General features: G+C 38.6%; 8 protein-coding genes across 10 annotated transcripts; 3 read left to right on the top strand and 5 right to left on the bottom strand.

Annotated features, from left to right (window-relative positions):
• Nucleotides 1-49: 49 nt before the first annotated feature.
• Nucleotides 50-2,699, bottom strand: LOC6643073. Its single transcript, XM_023176223.2, has 5 exons — nucleotides 2,570-2,699; nucleotides 675-735; nucleotides 520-603; nucleotides 193-459; nucleotides 50-134 (listed from the first exon to the last, which is right to left on the bottom strand). The coding sequence occupies exons 1-5, from the start codon at nucleotides 2,697-2,699 to the stop codon at nucleotides 50-52; spliced, it is 627 nt and encodes a 208-aa protein (XP_023031991.2).
• Nucleotides 2,700-4,427: 1,728 nt separating this feature from the next.
• On the bottom strand, nucleotides 4,428-7,354 carry LOC6643071. Its single transcript, XM_002065728.1, has 6 exons — nucleotides 7,280-7,354; nucleotides 7,113-7,216; nucleotides 6,968-7,049; nucleotides 6,141-6,902; nucleotides 5,664-6,078; nucleotides 4,428-5,602 (listed from the first exon to the last, which is right to left on the bottom strand). The coding sequence occupies exons 1-6, from the start codon at nucleotides 7,352-7,354 to the stop codon at nucleotides 4,428-4,430; spliced, it is 2,613 nt and encodes an 870-aa protein (XP_002065764.1).
• Nucleotides 7,355-8,225: 871 nt separating this feature from the next.
• LOC6643070 (putative aldehyde dehydrogenase family 7 member A1 homolog) lies at nucleotides 8,226-10,305 on the top strand. The gene is made up of 2 exons (XM_002065727.4): nucleotides 8,226-8,272; nucleotides 8,463-10,305. The coding sequence occupies exon 2, from the start codon at nucleotides 8,477-8,479 to the stop codon at nucleotides 10,091-10,093; it is 1,617 nt and encodes a 538-aa protein (XP_002065763.1). The 5' UTR covers nucleotides 8,226-8,272; nucleotides 8,463-8,476; the 3' UTR covers nucleotides 10,094-10,305.
• Nucleotides 10,052-11,035, bottom strand: LOC6643069 (rRNA N6-adenosine-methyltransferase Mettl5). 2 transcript variants are annotated; one of them, XM_023176097.2, is made up of 3 exons: nucleotides 10,539-11,035; nucleotides 10,300-10,467; nucleotides 10,052-10,105 (listed from the first exon to the last, which is right to left on the bottom strand). In XM_023176097.2, the coding sequence occupies exons 1-2, from the start codon at nucleotides 11,033-11,035 to the stop codon at nucleotides 10,308-10,310; spliced, it is 657 nt and encodes a 218-aa protein (XP_023031865.1). In that variant the 3' UTR covers nucleotides 10,052-10,105; nucleotides 10,300-10,307. The 2 variants fall into 2 exon arrangements, with proteins under 2 accessions (XP_023031865.1, XP_002065762.1); XM_002065726.4 differs by lacking the exon at nucleotides 10,052-10,105 and having other exon boundaries at nucleotides 10,136-10,467.
• Nucleotides 11,036-11,037: 2 nt separating this feature from the next.
• On the bottom strand, nucleotides 11,038-11,544 carry LOC6643096 (SOSS complex subunit C homolog B). Its single transcript, XM_002065725.4, has 2 exons — nucleotides 11,364-11,544; nucleotides 11,038-11,289 (listed from the first exon to the last, which is right to left on the bottom strand). The coding sequence occupies exons 1-2, from the start codon at nucleotides 11,487-11,489 to the stop codon at nucleotides 11,038-11,040; spliced, it is 378 nt and encodes a 125-aa protein (XP_002065761.1). The 5' UTR covers nucleotides 11,490-11,544.
• Nucleotides 11,545-12,058: 514 nt separating this feature from the next.
• Nucleotides 12,059-13,062, top strand: LOC6643095 (protein max). Its single transcript, XM_002065724.4, has 4 exons — nucleotides 12,059-12,250; nucleotides 12,352-12,525; nucleotides 12,581-12,704; nucleotides 12,769-13,062. The coding sequence occupies exons 1-4, from the start codon at nucleotides 12,206-12,208 to the stop codon at nucleotides 12,921-12,923; spliced, it is 498 nt and encodes a 165-aa protein (XP_002065760.1). The 5' UTR covers nucleotides 12,059-12,205; the 3' UTR covers nucleotides 12,924-13,062.
• A 112-nt stretch (nucleotides 13,063-13,174) lies between these two features.
• LOC6643094 (BET1 homolog) lies at nucleotides 13,175-13,690 on the bottom strand. The gene is made up of 2 exons (XM_002065723.4): nucleotides 13,297-13,690; nucleotides 13,175-13,230 (listed from the first exon to the last, which is right to left on the bottom strand). Exon 1 carries the CDS (start codon nucleotides 13,688-13,690, stop codon nucleotides 13,331-13,333), a length of 360 nt encoding a protein of 119 aa, XP_002065759.1. The 3' UTR covers nucleotides 13,175-13,230; nucleotides 13,297-13,330.
• On the top strand, nucleotides 13,690-16,836 carry LOC6643093 (lysophospholipid acyltransferase 5). Of its 2 annotated transcripts, none has more exons than XM_047012249.1 (4): nucleotides 13,690-13,740; nucleotides 14,614-14,738; nucleotides 14,819-15,858; nucleotides 15,918-16,836. In XM_047012249.1, the coding sequence occupies exons 2-4, from the start codon at nucleotides 14,615-14,617 to the stop codon at nucleotides 16,296-16,298; spliced, it is 1,545 nt and encodes a 514-aa protein (XP_046868205.1). In that variant the 5' UTR covers nucleotides 13,690-13,740; nucleotide 14,614; the 3' UTR covers nucleotides 16,299-16,836. The 2 variants fall into 2 exon arrangements, with proteins under 2 accessions (XP_046868205.1, XP_002065758.1); XM_002065722.4 differs by lacking the exon at nucleotides 13,690-13,740 and adding an exon at nucleotides 14,198-14,492.
• The last annotated feature ends 2 nt before the right edge of the window (nucleotides 16,837-16,838 follow it).

Below are 16,838 nucleotides of genomic sequence, written 5' to 3'. Positions count from 1 at the left end.
TATTGCTAATTGAATAAGAAGACTAATTATTATTATTGGAGTTTCTGTGTTAGCAAACATCATCATCCAAACGTAGCTCCTGCTCCTTGTCATCCTCCTCGGTTCGAAGTTCTGTGAAATCTTCATTAGATACTCTGGAAATGGGATGTTGAATAGAGAGATTCATTAAGATTCCAAGTGATTTCAACTTACTTCTCAAAATCATAATGCGGCAATAGACTCTCATCGCATGACAATTTGGCCAATGGAATGAATCTCAAGAGTGTGGTGAGACGAAATAGACCCAACAGCAACAAGAATATACCCGCCACTTGACTAAGCCATAAATTATGAGGATATAGTATCAGAGATATAGCCATTGCCACATATACGGGTGTTGGTCGCCAGCCTCCAGCTAACCAAGAGGCAAAAATCCAACAGGCTAGACATCTGCTCTGGTTACTTCTGCGGTAATTAACACTGCCAACAAAAGATTTCATATGGAAAACTATGATTAATTATGATTATTTGGCCACTTACTCTCTACATTCTGATCCCTGGAGTTGTAGGAACATGTTTATCAGCCATTTGATTTCGATTATGAGCACCAAGAAAGCTGCAAAACTTGACCAACAAATCAAATAAATATTAGAAAATTAAGAGAAATCTTTTGCAAGTTTCCTTTTTAGCCTTACAGCACATAGAGTCCAGCCTGATAGCCATGTATGTAGATATCAACACCCACTCCGCAGATGACTGGAAAACCAACAGAGGAACAACAATCGCGATATTAAAATCCATAAACAAATAAATAAATGATTGCGACAAATGCCTTTATGGAAAAGAAAATTTATATATTTTATTTGGTGGCTGTTTTCTGTTGGCTAAGCATAATCCATAAAATATATGAGAGGGCAGAAGCCAACCGCAGAGGGGCGATTAAGAAGTTTACCCAATATTGCAGAAATATTTAGCTAATCTTTGACCTTTTTAAATTTTGCTAACAAATTTTAGTCCAAAAGGTCGACTTAAACTTCATTTATTTGTTATTCTTTCACTCTCTCATTTCGGTCTTTGAAATGTAATCAAGTTTTTAGCTTTACATCTTGTAACTTTTTAGCCAACCCTCTCAATTAATTTTCATATTATAACCACTTTATTTGCTCGCTTTAGTTATGTCATCTGTTATCTATTTCGATGTCTAAAATATGACTAACAATAAAATAAAGAAAATTCTTGACTTGAATTTGCCTAGACGAAAATTTAATCTAATTAAGTAATTTTCCCTATGCGAAACAAGCAAATCTGATTAATCAATGGAAAATGTGGAAAACAAAAGCAATTACATTAAATGTTTTTCAAAGACCAATGTCAACGACGTGAAGATACCCTGTACCAAAGACAATAAAAACACAACTTCAACTGATGTTGAATTGACTCTGTCAATAAAAAGTTATAAAATATTTCCATTTTGCATTTTATAGATTAAATTTTTCACTGTTTCAACATGATTTCATTCTGATTTGGTTGACTCTTAGCGTAAACCGCATACAGGGTATAAAAATTAAATAATTGGCAAACGTAAAACGTTGGGCAAAATAGATTTTGGCGCCTGGCGCCAGACATAGGACGTATGGAAAAGTTTAGTAAACGCCAAGGAGAAATGCAGAAAGTCTTTCACTTTGGCAAAGGATGCTAAAAAAAAAAAAAGTTCAATGACTTCTTAATAGTCCTGAGAGCAGATTGAAACTCTGCTGAAGTTCATGTACCCTAAAAACAAATAGCAAAGCGTTTAAAAACTCAACAAATTTTTGTTTCATTTTCTCGCTACGTTGATGAATGGGTGAAAATTATAAATATTTATGAGTTTGTTTTGTTCAAATTATTCAAATTAAATAAATCAGTTAATGTCTTTATTAGGGCAAGAAATCGAATATAAATTTAATAGTGATTGGCAGCGATGGATCTTTATATTGGCAAAGAAAATCGGTCTTGGATATTGCAATTTTTTGTAGTCAAAGTGTTAAAAAATTAAAGAATCTTTAAATATTGAAATGAAATAAATTATGCTATTTTTATCGACAAGTTTAGTTCAATATATTAAATAGTTAGCTATTATAAGGATTCTACATCAGATTTCAATTTCCATTTTAGTTTTTGATACTAAAACAAATCTTCTAACTTTACCCAAGAATCTTTATGTGAGAATTCTTAAATATCAAAATATAAATTTTCAAATATTTTTTACTTTATTAACAATAAAGTAATCTACTAAATGCCTGTAGTAAATACTTACTTACTTTAAATCTAAAATGAAGTGTTTTAGAAATAATATTTAACATTTTTCTAGGGGAACTCCTAACTTGCATTTCTAAGCAAAAGGAAACTCATCTTTTGGCCATTGTAAAATATTTTAGCCACATTTTTGTTAAGTTTCGTTAAATTTGGGCATTTTTTTGATGCCTGACACACTTTTGCATAATAATTTTGTTAAAAAAAAAAAAAAAAAAAACCAACACACTCTCACACAGGAAAGAAAAATATTTGTATACAATTTTCTTCCACTTGAATTTCCACACTTTGTGCTTACCGAATGAAGTCAGTAGACCAAAAACTCTTATCACAGGACGTAAACAAGCGCAAGGATCGCCATGTTGATGAAGGCCAATATGACGATGATGTTGTTGTTGTTGTTGTTGCAATTGCATTTTGAATAACATACATTTGCATTTCGTTAATAAACTCTTTCAGTTTCATACATATTCAATGAGCACTTTTTACACTTTTCTCTGTCTCTCCCTCTCTCTCTATCTCACTCTTTGTTTTTCTAGGTGTTTGCTAAATTTAATTGATGCAAAATACAAATCACTTAAGGTGCTTCAATTCCGTTTATTTACTATAATGTTTATGTTTTTGTCACTTGTCTGTGACCAAGGCAAAAAGGAATAGAAACCGTCCGAACGCTCCCAACTACGTCGAGTGAATGAAGGGCTCTCTAGCCTAGAGTAGCCAAAACACTAATCTTGTTGTCGCCACTGAGGCTGCTCATGCTCTGTCTCCGTATCTGAGGCCAAGCCAAGCCAATGCGGCGCTTTACTATTGGCCACAAAGCCAATAAAGTTGCTCAAATGTTTCACAAAAAATGCAGATCCTTTTTCTAGGTGACTAGGACAAACGAAATTTGAGGAAATATCTGTTGATAATTCATTTATTTCACTTTTAATTTTATGTAACTTTAATTACATTGAGATAAATTAGTTGAAAGTCATATGGAAGATAATTACTAGGCCTAGGACTTTAATTTTAAGGATAATAGAAAGTATATATGAGAAGGAAAGACCCCATGAGGGGTAAGTATTCAATATATATATCAAATGTTATTAATTCCTAAACTAATTTGGTAAATATAAATGTATTAAGAAGTTCTTTAATAAAGTCTCTATATTTATATTGGCTTTTAGCCACTTCACATTGAGTTTAGGCCCATTGTTGATTAAAACATTCTGAGTCTGAATGGAGTATATACCTTTATTCAAAGCATTTTGTTAATATTCAAAATAATATTCAAAACTAAGAAACAAAATTTTACAAAAAAAAAAAAACTTACTTTACTTACTTTATCAATTTGAATATTTAAATTATACTCATCGATTTTAGAGGATTCAGATTTTTAGAATATTAAACAAGCATCTTTAGCTTGCTCTTTGCCTAGTTCGATTTCATTTGGCTCATTGTTTCTTTGTAGGGTATTAAAAGGTATTCATTTTAAAAAAAATGAATATTTTCTATATGGGTAATCTAAAAGTAGCCTCTTAGTCTAAGAGCTTTTCAGATTAAGCCAACTACAGAAGGTTTACTTTAATTTATTGACTCTCTGACTAAAGGGTATACAAATTTCGGCTTGAGCATAAATCAAAATATCCTTATGGCTGTTATTCATCTTGATTTTACGTTGGCTACGTTTCAGTAATGTTCATAACCGGCTCAAAAGGCGGCGGTACGGGGGAAATTGCCAAGCTGAAAACGACAAAAACATTTTCATCGCCAAAGAAGGATGATTTTCCACCATCTGCCATCAGACCTTCCTGCCTCTCACTTTTTTTTTCTTTTTTTTTTTTTTTTTGCCACATACACTTTTTAAACAAAAGCAAACAAATTTGCGTTATGTATTTTTAGAATGCTGAATTTTGTCTGTGGCCTTGATGGTGGATGAGTGGGTGGATGGGTAAATGGGTTGGATGGGTGTGCAATTTATCCTATAAGTTATCTGTTTGCATTTCTAGTCTTAATGACATTCCAACAATATATAGAAAATAGAAGCCAACTAAGCGATCTTCTATAATTATGGGTAGCTAAGTTTAACATATGTATTAAAATGCTTTAGTTTGTCTTTTTTTTTTTGGGGTCTTTACCTTTTATTAAAGTTGAAATAGATTTTAAATTAATGTTCACTTGCCAAACTCTTTGCGACGTTTCATTATCTTATTGATGCCGGCCACCATGGCCAATTCGGGGAGAGCCAATTTGGCATCTTCTTGGAAATCGCAGCGTCTTGTTAAATGCAACCAGGCTCTCTCTGGATTAAGGGACAGAGGCATTTGCAGCCAACTGATGTAATCGATTTTCAATGAACCGGTTAGTAATTGATCAAATGGTGTATTATTGCCTATGAAGAACATTGATTTCAATACAGAAGTTTTGGCCTCATTGATCTTCTGCCCCTGTACCCCCTGAAAGGGGCTGGGCTCATCGGCAATGCCCAATTGCTCCAATAGCCAATCCTTGTTGAATTTCAGATAATTGTATACCACTTTAAGGACCTGTTTACCAATATTGGTGGTCAGAATGTCACTGACCAGGACTTTGGATATATAGTCAGCCACGCCCACATCCAATTCCATGGCATAGTTATTGGGTGGACTATGGGATAAACGATCCGAATCGATGGCAACGAGGTCATCCATTTTAATGGTACTCACGGCACTGGCTCCTCCGCCACCGGCGCCACCACCACGACAATTACCACGATCTGTATCCAAATGAATGCTCTCCTTGGCCTGCTTAAGAAACAGATCAATCTGATCCGTATGCTTGTCATCCTCATCAATGGAGCAAATGGCCTCGGATATGGCATAGCAATGGGATGCCTTTTCGGCTGTCTGTCCGGGCTTTTCGGCCGTCTTTATCAACTCCGTATAGAGGGCAGCAAAGACAACTTGAAAGAGCACTGAATCACCCAGTGGGCGTGTCGACACCGGAATGATGTCCTGCAACAACGATGTCACCTTGTACAAGCCCTCGGGCAGGCAATCCCATATCTCCGAGACGCAAGTCAAGGCCAAGGACATGGCCTGATACATGCTGGCACCATTCTCTACCGCATTGATTAGCATTTCGACCACACAATCCATCATGGGATATACGAAATGCATGATTGCCTCCAGCCAGGGAGTACGCTTTTGATTCCATACCTGACGCTTGTCCAAGCAATCACTCCAACCGCCTATGGCATTCTCTTCGAGAGACTTAATTAGACAGGATTTGATATCGATGGCCTTGCCCACAGCCACAATCAAATAGGTGAGAGAGAGGACTATCTGGTAATTGGATTGTCCCACAGGATCTAAGAGAGAAGTTCATTTAAATATTCACTCTCTACAAGGAGAAGATAGATCTATAGTCACCTATGTCACCCACTATGGACTCGGTGACATTGAAACATTCGCCACGACACAAGAACGCTTCACATTTCAGGGGGGCACCCTCCACGGCACTGATGAACGAATGTTTGGCCACATTCTTGAAGTTCTCCGACGAGGGTAAATGCTGGATCAGATGTCTCATTATGATGCCCGTCAAATAGGCATCTCGCATTAGCAGAATGTTTAACAAATATGACCAATCAGCCTCCGGAAAGGCCAATAATACACGCAAATCCAAAGATATGGCCGTGTGAGTTGACAGATCAGCGAATTCCGTGACCCATTGACAGGACTGCTCTTTGGGAAAATAACGCGGCAATGCAAATATAAGCCAGGCACTGGGCAAACCATGTCGAGAGCTAAACATTTCCATGTTATCCAGACCCTTGCGAAAAACCTAAACGAAGCAAATGTCAATAAAATGTTGACATTGACCAATGGAGAGTGGGGGATACCTACTTTTGATAGAACCCCCAAAGGAGCACCACGTAGCAGTAGGCAATAGAAGAGATCACGACATTTGGCATGAATGTCCCGTAGGATAACACTATGCTGATTCAATTGTAGGCCCACATAGGCCTCACCACTCTCGCAAATGTGGGGCAAGAGCTCTGCTATGCAGAGGAGCATATTACAAATGTCCACCAAATGCAATTGGGATCGAGCCACACTGGTCACAATTTGTGTATAGCGCACAGTCAGGACACTGAGCGTCTCATTTAGCATGCCAGCGAAAATCTTTTGAGCCATTTTCGGTGGCACTGAATTCCAGAGATCATTCTTCGAGAATAGCATATAATGCCACCACATTTGCACCGTATACGAACCTCTTTCGGATTCGAAAAATGGCTGAGTATCCTCCCAATTCAAGCAATCAGCATCTTGAATGATATACAAAAGCAATAGACGACAATGCAAATCAAGCAAACGTTCGGCCAAAGCCTCGGACATTTGGGAATATTGCTTGAAACTCAATTTCAAGGCACCACCATTCTCATCGCCTTTGGGGGGACAAATTGTTGTCGTTGCCGCCTGCATATAGACACCCAATGAGTTCTTGACCACCGAGGCAGCTCCAATGGTGGCTGTCAAAACGGATAGATCAGCATGATCCAAAGATTCCTGCGATAGCCGATGTATATGCTCAAGTAGTAAATCGGCCGATTTGGTAACCAATTGCACAAACTTATCAGGATCTGATGTCTTTACCGTGACGCTGCTCTACAAGAAGAAATCGGAAAGAAAAAAGTTCAATTGGGTTACAGAAATTCTATGCCAAATCATACAAAATCTCCTTCATCAAGTTCCTTTTCAGTGTGCAGCAAACCAGATGGCTTACGATAAGAGGCAAAGTATTCATCCTCCCACCTTTAAAAAGTCAAAAATTTCATTTATTGGCTTAACTCCTCCTTTGTCTCTAAGGACACTAACCATCTTATTAATTTCACAGCTGCAAATGAGGCATATCTGGGAAAATCTAATTTTCCACCCACAACTCCACTGCATATGGGCTCTTGGAGCACTCGCTGATGGGTCTAATAGGGGGAGAAAAACAAGGATTACTATGTAAACTGGAATGGCCTTTATCAGTTGGGCACCTGATAAAATTCCAAATCTCGCTGTAGCAATATCGGTACACGATCCATTAAATTTCCCTCTTCCAGCACCTCCATTTTGGTTTTTTATCTCTTAGTGATGTGATTTCCAAAACAAAAACTAAACTAGACCAAAAACAAGTTTATTGAACAAACAGCTTGGCCTTAAAACGTTGCTAAGGCAGGAGAAACCAAAAAAAAAAATGCCCGAGGGTTGCTACTTACATATATTGTAGATACTTTATATAGGAAGATGGTTTTCCTTCTTCTAAAAACTTAAGTGATAAGATTATTACTAACTGACCTAACTTCAATCTAAAAGATTACTTTTCCAAATCAGCAGGTGGTCCTCAAGAGAATAAAGTGAATCTCCTGCTGATTTTTCAAACCAAATTTCAACGCATCCTTAGAAGATTAATGATACGGCTTAAGTTTTTGACTTTTAAAATGTAAACTAGCATTATATCTCTAAAAAACTGATTGGTAAAATCTAATTAAGGGGAATTTTTCCAAGCTAACAATTCTCATTCCATCCACGATTATAAATTTTGAGAATGTCGTCTCATTTCCAAACCTAACAAAATCAAACGATTTCTGAATCCCTCAAAATCTGTATTAACTCTTTCAAATTTGATAATGAAAGTGAATACATTAGAATTTATGAAAAATATTTATTATATAATTAATATACACATATAGCCCAATCAAATGCAGAAAACGGAGATGACCAATTGATATGGACAAGTGTTGTAGATATATTTTGAATCTCCACCTAAAAGTATTCGTTTCTTTCTTTAACTCTGGGCATCCAACTGATGATAAGGCCTGAAAGTGAATTATGTTTACTGCTTTCAGTTGTGTATAGAGAGATTTGTGCTCGCTGGGAGGAGATAAGGTCGTCGTGGCTTAGCCTGATTGCACTGTAGTCGAATCACTTGGTTTTAGTTGATAATTGACCGGAGACGTGCACAGACGGCAAACACACACCCAGAATCAGTAAGTATATATAATTTATTTTGATTGGGGTATACTGTATAATCAGCTTTGCTGGGGACCCCGACAAAAGTTTCCATCTTGGAAACAAGGCATCGTCGTCTATGTGGCTCTTATCACTCGATAAGCTTCATATCGGATTTTTTCATCAGCAAGTTATAAATTTAATTCTCTGTTTTTTTGTTTTTACCAGCAACCAGCAGAATCATGCTAAGACATTTGAGAAACGTTCCGAGGCTAACACGGAGTTCGCAATGCCTACACCGTTTGGCCTCCACCACGCCCAGTTACTTGATTGACCAGCCAGAGTACAGTTTCCTCAAGGATTTGGGACTGGAACGTGAGAATCCGGGTGTGTATTCGGGCCAATGGCAAGGACGTGGCTCTACAATTGTCAGCCATGATCCGGGTACTGGTCAGCCCATTGCCGCAGTGCGTCAGGCGAATGTCCAGGAGTTGGAACAAACCATCGGTCTGGGCGTTGAAGCCTACAAGCAATGGCGTCAGGTGCCAGCCCCAGTCCGTGGCGAAATTGTACGTCAAATTGGCGATGAGCTGCGAAAGTACAAAGAGCCGCTGGGTAAACTTGTCAGTTTGGAGGTTGGAAAAATCCACAGCGAGGGTCAGGGAGAGGTTCAAGAGTTTATCGACATCTGTGACTATGCGGTCGGCTTGTCCAGGATCTATGCTGGTCAGGTGATTAATTCGGAGCGTGCGGATCATACCATTTTGGAGGCTTGGCGTCCCCTTGGCTTGGTTGGCGTGATCTCCGCTTACAATTTCCCCAATGCTGTATTTGGTTGGAATGCGGCTATTGCCTTGACCACCGGTAATACTGTCCTGTGGAAAGGAGCACCTAGCACTCCCCTAGTTTCGGTGGCCACCACGAAAATTGTTTCGGAAGTCTTGAGACGGAATCATTTGCCTCCTGTGATCACGATGTGCCAGGGCGGCACAGATGTTGGTCAATCTTTGGTGGCCGACAAGCGAGTTAATCTTGTGTCCTTCACTGGCAGCTGTAACACTGGTCGCCAAGTGGGTGTCGCTGTGCAGGAGCGTTTTGGCAAATCCATTCTAGAACTGGGAGGCAACAATGCCCTCTTGATCGATGAATCGGCAAATCTGAAAATGGCCCTAGATGCTGCACTCTTCGGCTGCATTGGCACTAGTGGACAACGATGCACCACTACGCGTAGAATTATTGTCCATGAGAAGCTATACGATCAGTTTGTGGATGCCCTGGTTGTGAAATATCAGCAACTGGTATCGAGAATTGGACACCAGTTGGAATTGAATACCCTAGTGGGTCCCGTGCACGCCCAGCAAAATGTGGAAAACTTTAAGACCGCCATCCAGGATGCCATCAAAGAGGGCGGCTCTCTGGCCTTCGGTGGCAAGGTTTTGTCCAGACCGGGTTACTATGTGGAGCCAACAATTGTCACCGGCTTGGCACACAATTCACCAGTTGTGCATCGCGAGACATTTGCTCCCATTGTATACATTTTGAAGGCAAAGACCTTGGACGAGGCCATCGCATGGAACAACGAAGTGGAGCAGGGACTCTCTTCGGCCATTTTCACTGAGAGAATTGATCAGGCCTTCAAATGGATCGGTTCGCAGGGTTCCGATTGTGGTATTGTCAATATAAATACAACCACCAATGGTGCGGAAATTGGTGGTGCTTTTGGCGGAGAGAAAGCCACCGGCGGTGGTCGTGAATCTGGCTCCGATGCCTGGAAACAATATTGTAAGCGAGCCACTATTACAGTTAATCATTCGGGTCAGCTAGCCTGTGCCCAGGGTGTTGTCTTCAATGTGGAATAGAGGGAACGGGAGCTGAAAGTTTAAATAAATGTTAAACAAAGATTTAAAATCAATAAGTTGAAGAGTATAATTACACAAATAAACAAAACTAATAATAAAATTTTATAAAAAAAAAAATCTACAAAATAAGATCAAAACGTTAAAATGCAATAACAAGTGCATTTTCTCAATAGTTTTTTCTAGCATAGATCTAATAAAATTGTCACCAAAATGTTTAAATTGTTTCATCGCCATGCACAAAACGCCACAAGTCGACTTCAATGTCCTTGGACTTGTGTTTATGGAATTTGTAACTGGCATCGAGATTATAACGAAGTTCGGCAACAACTTTTCCTTTAACATTCCATTTGTGACATCTTTTTTGAATGTAGTCACTGAAAATTTGAAAATGGAATATTATTATGAACATATTTCTTTTGTGAGAGCGGAACAAATCTCAGCTAACCGTGTTGATGTCTTGTGCAGGGAATAGACTGCTCCGCTAGCCAGAGCCAAGCCCACCTCAAGGAATTGCATATCGATGCCGGCATTGTGCTTGGTTCCAAATGGCGGATTCATTACGATTGTATCGAATACTTTGCCCCATCTACCAATCCCTTCCGTTTGCAATTGTAGGACATCTGTGCGCACACAGTCCACATTGGGCAGTTCCATGTCATCGATGTTGCCTCTAAACACATCTATGGCATCGCCATCGATCTCAAAGCCAATTGTCAAGTCTGCTCCCAGTAAATGACTGGCAATGCTTAACATGCCGCAGCCACAGCCCAAATCACCTACTAATTTGCCCTCAATATCCTCATGCTGGGTCTGGATGTGATGCACCATGCAAGCGGCAATGTGTGGAGGAGTTGGATATTGTTCTAAGAGAATTTTTGGTTTCTCAAAGCCATCAACACTTGACAAATACTCCTCCAGTTTATTAAGCTTTAATCTGGCCATGATTATTTCGGATTATTAGCGTTCGCTATCGGGGTTATGGGTGGAGTCGTTGTCGATGGTGTGGCGGGAAGCTCAAGACGCGGTAGAACGGGTATTAAACTATTGCCAAAATACGAATCCTGCGGTATGAAAAAGCCCAATGTGGTGGAGCTCGTCGGATTAAAGGCAGCGCGTGGCGGCGTGGAATTTGTGGACACCAGATCTGGAGTTGCAGTGGTAGTAGTGGGTTGGCCAAGCAACTGGGGAGCAGGCATCTGAAAACAAAGCCAAGAACAATGGATTTAGTTTTGACATTCAATCCCGCATATATCCACGTCGAGGATCCCACTTGATTTGTGTTGCTCAGACCCAAATTGATTATGCCGCCAGCCAAGAGTTGTTTCTTTGTCTGAATCTCCTCAAGAATTTTGCGGTTCGTTTCAGCTTGCTGGGCACTTGTGTTGGGAAAAGCCATCAATTAATATAAAAATTAAAAAAGGGAATTAAATGAAAACTGAAAAATGGAAATGGCGTGGACATCCAGTGTGACCAGATCAGTTTAATGGAAAATAAACAAAGCAAAACATAGCCCAGGAGCCGCTTACAAAAAATTATATATAATCAGCTTGGCCTCCGCTTTCTAGTCATCTTTTAAATGCAAATAGACAGCAATTCCTTACAGTTTAAACTGTTTTACTACTGAATTCTTTTACTACTTGGAGCGAAGTTTCGTTACGTTTTCGCTTGGCCTGCCTACATCAGCTTACATGGTTGTCGAGCCTTATTATTTATTTCTGGGGTTTGAGTGCAAATCCTGTGAAAATTAGTACAGAATATTTTGATGGGTTTTAAACTAAGTTAATTCAAATTCTTACTGATGCAATCAATTAATCCAAACAGCTCAATTCCATTTTGATTGACGTACGAATTTTTTTTAATATTTCTTTTATATTACTTTTTGTAAATGACTGTCAAGGGGCGCTTAAAAAAATTACTGAAATGCGGCCCTGTGCGTATATCGATAAGTTTGGTGTCATCACTAACGATAAACACGTAATTACGCATTTCAGCGTAATCACAACAATAAACAAGAGATAAATATTAAATAATTTTTGTGAATAAACATAAACAAAGCAATCGCTAGATGCTTTTGCAGAATTTGAAATACATTAAGATAAAGTATTAAGTGCAATGAGCATGAGTGACGACGACAGAGATATTGACATTGAAAGCGACGTAAGCAATATTTACATCTATCTGTGTATATACATACATACATATGTGTGTATGTATGTGCACGTGCAAGTATAAGATACATATTTTCGGTTTCCCTCTAGGATGATGCTGACTCCGATACTGGATTGGGATCCTCACGCCATACCAGCACAGCGAATTTTACCCAAGCCGAGAAACGAGCCCATCACAATGCTTTGGAGCGGCGACGACGAGATCATATTAAAGAGAGTTTCACTAATCTGCGAGAAGCTGTGCCCACGCTAAAGGGTGAAAAGGTAAATAATACCATTTTGTACATAGTGCGATATCTAATTCTTATCCAACATCTAGGCTAGTCGCGCTCAGATCCTAAAGAAGACCACCGAATGCATACAGACGATGAGACGAAAAATCAGCGAAAATCAAAAAGATATTGATGAAATCAAAAAACAAAATGCCATACTGGAACAGCAAAGTAAATAGGCCTCAAATCCCTAAAAAAAAAATTTAATTAAATTTTGCTTGTCATTCTATTGCAGTTCGTAGTCTAGAGAGTCCAATGGCGAATGGGGATTCTTATGTTGAATATTTCAGCGAAGAGGATGTGGGTAGCGAGGATGTGGATGATGATGAGGGTTTGGGTCAACAGGATTTCAGTAGACGCAATAAAAAGATGAAAACCTTTCACGCTTAGCCTTTACCCGAATAATACTTCGATATTGTCGAATAAATGAGATCATTATTTTTATCTATCTTGCTGCGACACTTAAAAATTGATTAACTGTTGCTCAAAACTGTGTTTTGAAAATATACAAAAATTTAAATTAAATTCAGATACAATTTGTTAAATTCTTTTTTTTCATAAAAATGACAGTCGAGACAGAAAGAATTTCTCATCTTATTTACAGACATAACTGATTCTCATTTTATTTAGTTTCTTTTTTCTTTCTTATATTTTAATGGGTACGCTTCTCCGACTTCCCTGTTGTCTAACTTACTAGCTGCTCATGGGATAAAAATCTGTTAAACATTTTTTCTTTTAAATAAACCCATAAGACTATACATACATGTATACAAAATTTAGAAATTATATCCAGCTGGCTATTTAAATTTCAATACCAACGCAAGCAGGAGAAAGACAAAGAGCACAAAGAGGAACATGTAACACATTTGTCTAGCTCCGCCACCTTGTTTGGCCAGCCGTACCACTCGCGTCATTGTATTGCTTAGGAATCCACCGGTGCGATCCATGTCATCGTCAATGCCGCGGAGCAATTTGTCCTGGTAACGTACTTCATTGCCAATATCGATGGTTAGGGATTTGAGGGCGCCGATTTTCTGTGTCAGTTCTTCGGCGGCGCGTTCATTTTCAGCCTCCAAGCTATCTGGATGGTGAGAGGAAGAGGATGAACCAGGAGGCTGTTGGTTCAGCGGCTGGTAGGGGTAATTGTTGCGTCGCATACTGGAGCTGGAGTGCGCCAGCTTGAGCTGTGGAGCAGAAAAAGAGAACTGTAAGTCGGAGTTTTGGAGTTTTTAACTGGATTGTTCCACGTGCCACGTAAGACTGAGCAAATTCCACTCAGTATCGTATGTGTTCCAGTCCACCTCTGTCCATCTATGTTGCAGTATTCCTTAATCAGCTATGATTCGCCCTTTATTTGGGGTATGAATCAGCAAACGCAAGTCCCCGATATATGTATGTAATGACGTTGATTGTTTAAATTTGATGAAACTTGCAAACAAAAAAAAATAAATAATTTTAGTGTGACCAAACACTACGAAGCCGTATCACCATCAACGGCACTGCCAAAAATATGTTTAAAGATCTAGTAAGCTCTATATATACATACTGCCAATCGAATCTATTGACAATATATTTTGTAAACAAATCCAAGTAGGTTTTGAATTAAGCATAACAAATGATTTTATTATTGTTGTTGTTGAACATAATATTTTGATGGCAATATTATTTGGTCACACTGCACAATTTGTTGCTCCACAATTTCAATTTCCCCCTTTAGTAAACCCAAAGATTTGGCCTATCAAAGTCTAATTTAATCAATAAGTATAACTCTACGTCAATTTCAATACGTATTTTTGTGTATTTTGGTGGCAGTGTTAAATTTAAAAAATACCCAAAAACATTGAATTGTAAATTTTCTGTTTTGATTTTAACGCTACGCAAATGTCATTGGCCCTGGATCAACAGGGGGCAGAGGGGAATTTCTAACACAAAACATACATATATTGTGCTTTGGACTACGTAATAGAAATACTACTACTACTACCAGTTAACTCCTTCTGAGCTGATAAGCGGCTCAACACGCGGGTCAAAACTGATAACAAATAACACAATTTCTTTAATTTTTACATTTTTTTAATAGCATGGCATCCGTGGATACGGAATTCAGAAGCAACTTGCCCCCATCCTCTGGTCTATTGGGAGGTGTGGCGCAACGTTTAGATGTCACCGTGGAGGCATTACGTTTACTGCTCACATTATTGGCAGGTGAGTAGTACTTACTTTTAGTAGTCATGGAGACCCCAATGGATATAAATGTTCACCTTCAAAATCACCTTTCGTTTTAGGTTACCCCATTGCGTATGTCTATTGCAAATATATTGTAAATTCGCAAGCGAAACGTCTACATCATCTCTACTTTGCCATCTGTGGAGCTAGTCTATGCTATTTCAACTATGGATTGGATGTATATCACTCACTTTTGGGAATATTGACCACATATCTGCTTGGACTTTTTCTCAGGCACAAGCCAACAATATTCTTAACCATCAATTTCATATTCCATATGACCTATTTGATGCTTGGCTATTATTATACGGCCAGTAATGAATATGATATATTATGGACGATGCCGCATTGTATTCTTGTATTGCGTATGATTGGTTACGGCTTTGATCTAACCGATGGGCTTAAGCCGCAATCAGAGCTATCCGAGGATCAGAAAGAGACGAATTTGCCGCAATTTCCATCGCTTTTGGAGTTGCTGGCTTTTGCCTATTTCCCAGGTGGCTTTCTCGTTGGCCCACAATTCCCGTATAGACGCTATCAGAGATTCATTGATGGTGAATTCCGTAAGCATAAGGGACAACTAGAGGCCGGTTTGAATCGCCTTGCTGCAGGAGTTCTCTATATGATCGTATCTCAAGTGGGCTTGTATTATCTACCCGACTCGTATTTCCTATCACCGGAATTTACTCAGTTGTCGCTTATTAGACGAATGTATTACTTGGGCTTTTGGGCCAAATTTTCCTTATATAAGTACATCTCATGCTGGCTCTTCACCGAGGGTGCCCTCATATGCATTGGCTTCACCTTCAAGAAGGCCAGCGAGACTGGCCCAGATGGGAACGCCGACTGGTCAGGTTGCAGTAATGTCAAGCTCGTGCACTTGGAGACGGGCAATACCATGGAGCATTATGTGCAGACCTTTAATGTGAACACCAATCAATGGGTCGGCCGTTATATCTATAAACGCTTGAGATTCCTCAACAATCGCATGATAAGCTATGGAGCCTCTCTAGTCTTTTTGGCCATCTGGCATGGCTTCCACAGTGGCTATTATATGGCTTTCGTGATGGAATATATGATTGTGAGCACCGAAAAACAGGTGAGTCAAAAGTCTACACATTACAAAATTGCATTATAATATTTTGTGGATTATTACAGATTACAAATATGTATGAAAAGAAAATTTTGCCCAACTACGGGATCTACTTCAAGGACAAAGCCGTCTATAAGGCGATCCACTTCTTTGCTCTCAAATCCTACAACATCATCTATATGGGATGGTGCCTATCATCTTTTGTATTCCTTAAATACGAGCGCTGGATTCGTGTTTATAGTGCAGTCAACTATTTCGGATTCATTTATATGCTCATTTGGGCGGCCTTCTATCATGGTTATTTCTATTTCTATGAAGGCCCAAGACAGCAACAGGCCAAGAGGGCAAGGAGACTGGAAGACGAGGCCAAGAGGAATAATGATGATAATGAAAGTAAAAGCAAAGAAAATGAAAATCTAGTAGAAGAGAATGCCAAGAACAAATAGAAATTGTAAATACAATTTTCTATGTATGTACATTATTAGAGAAGACAGAGATAGAGAGTGAAAGCGAGAGAAAGAGAAGCAAAATTTGTTAAAAAAAACTATTTTCTGCCGTTTTGCCTAGTCACAAAAAGTTCTTATTTGAATAATGGGGACAGACATTTGTTAAAAAAAAAAAAGATGAGAAAGGAATTAATGAAATTATCATATGAAATATGCTAGCCCTTCAGTTCAATTAGTAAATAATAATATGTTTGCTTTATAAGCGAAACAAAAAGAGATACCCAAACTTTCTATATAAGATCTTTTTAATTCAAAGAGTAAGAAACGGCTGGAAATCCCTCGAGACTTAACTATTTTGACATATTTATAACCAATACAACGATGATGAAATTAGACATATACATACACACACAAACACACACTTACACATAAGTATGTTTTCATATGCTCATTTAAATGTCAACAAACAGAAAAGACATCCAAACAATATCTTTGAAAAGTGCAAATTTGTATAAATAAATTGTAAAAAGAACCAATACA

Source organism: Drosophila willistoni (assembly GCF_018902025.1).
Source record: "Drosophila willistoni isolate 14030-0811.24 chromosome XR unlocalized genomic scaffold, UCI_dwil_1.1 Seg41, whole genome shotgun sequence".
NCBI classification, from domain to species: domain Eukaryota; kingdom Metazoa; phylum Arthropoda; class Insecta; order Diptera; family Drosophilidae; genus Drosophila; species Drosophila willistoni.
Note: the sequence above shows the minus strand (reverse complement) of the source record. Positions and strands in the feature narration are given on the sequence as shown.

What these genes read in the sequence shown, in the direction of transcription:
- LOC6643071 (XM_002065728.1), bottom strand. Translation starts at nt 7,354, where the DNA reads ATGGAGGTGCTGGAAGAGGGAAATTTAATGGATCGTGTACCGATATTG. An exon ending in GAGATTTGGAATTTTATCAG is followed by an intron (nt 7,217 to 7,279) that starts GTGCCCAACTGA and finishes TCCCCCTATTAG; the next exon opens with ACCCATCAGCGAGTGCTCCA. An exon ending in AACTTGATGAAGGAGATTTT is followed by an intron (nt 6,903 to 6,967) that starts GTATGATTTGGC and finishes TTCTTCTTGTAG; the next exon opens with AGCAGCGTCACGGTAAAGAC.
- LOC6643073 (XM_023176223.2), bottom strand. Translation starts at nt 2,699, where the DNA reads ATGTTATTCAAAATGCAATTGCAACAACAACAACAACAACATCATCGT. An exon ending in TGGTCTACTGACTTCATTCG is followed by an intron (nt 736 to 2,569) that starts GTAAGCACAAAG and finishes TTGGTTTTCCAG; the next exon opens with TCATCTGCGGAGTGGGTGTT. An exon ending in CAGGGATCAGAATGTAGAGA is followed by an intron (nt 460 to 519) that starts GTAAGTGGCCAA and finishes TTTTGTTGGCAG; the next exon opens with TGTTAATTACCGCAGAAGTA.
- LOC6643069 (XM_023176097.2), bottom strand. Translation starts at nt 11,035, where the DNA reads ATGGCCAGATTAAAGCTTAATAAACTGGAGGAGTATTTGTCAAGTGTT. An exon ending in CTGCACAAGACATCAACACG is followed by an intron (nt 10,468 to 10,538) that starts GTTAGCTGAGAT and finishes TCAAATTTTCAG; the next exon opens with TGACTACATTCAAAAAAGAT.
- LOC6643093 (XM_047012249.1), top strand. Translation starts at nt 14,615, where the DNA reads ATGGCATCCGTGGATACGGAATTCAGAAGCAACTTGCCCCCATCCTCT. An exon ending in ACTGCTCACATTATTGGCAG is followed by an intron (nt 14,739 to 14,818) that starts GTGAGTAGTACT and finishes CTTTCGTTTTAG; the next exon opens with GTTACCCCATTGCGTATGTC. An exon ending in TTGTGAGCACCGAAAAACAG is followed by an intron (nt 15,859 to 15,917) that starts GTGAGTCAAAAG and finishes GGATTATTACAG; the next exon opens with ATTACAAATATGTATGAAAA.
- LOC6643070 (XM_002065727.4), top strand. Translation starts at nt 8,477, where the DNA reads ATGCTAAGACATTTGAGAAACGTTCCGAGGCTAACACGGAGTTCGCAA.
- LOC6643096 (XM_002065725.4), bottom strand. Translation starts at nt 11,489, where the DNA reads ATGGCTTTTCCCAACACAAGTGCCCAGCAAGCTGAAACGAACCGCAAA. An exon ending in GTCTGAGCAACACAAATCAA is followed by an intron (nt 11,290 to 11,363) that starts GTGGGATCCTCG and finishes CTTTGTTTTCAG; the next exon opens with ATGCCTGCTCCCCAGTTGCT.
- LOC6643094 (XM_002065723.4), bottom strand. Translation starts at nt 13,690, where the DNA reads ATGCGACGCAACAATTACCCCTACCAGCCGCTGAACCAACAGCCTCCT.
- LOC6643095 (XM_002065724.4), top strand. Translation starts at nt 12,206, where the DNA reads ATGAGCATGAGTGACGACGACAGAGATATTGACATTGAAAGCGAC. An exon ending in CCACGCTAAAGGGTGAAAAG is followed by an intron (nt 12,526 to 12,580) that starts GTAAATAATACC and finishes TCCAACATCTAG; the next exon opens with GCTAGTCGCGCTCAGATCCT. An exon ending in TGCCATACTGGAACAGCAAA is followed by an intron (nt 12,705 to 12,768) that starts GTAAATAGGCCT and finishes ATTCTATTGCAG; the next exon opens with TTCGTAGTCTAGAGAGTCCA.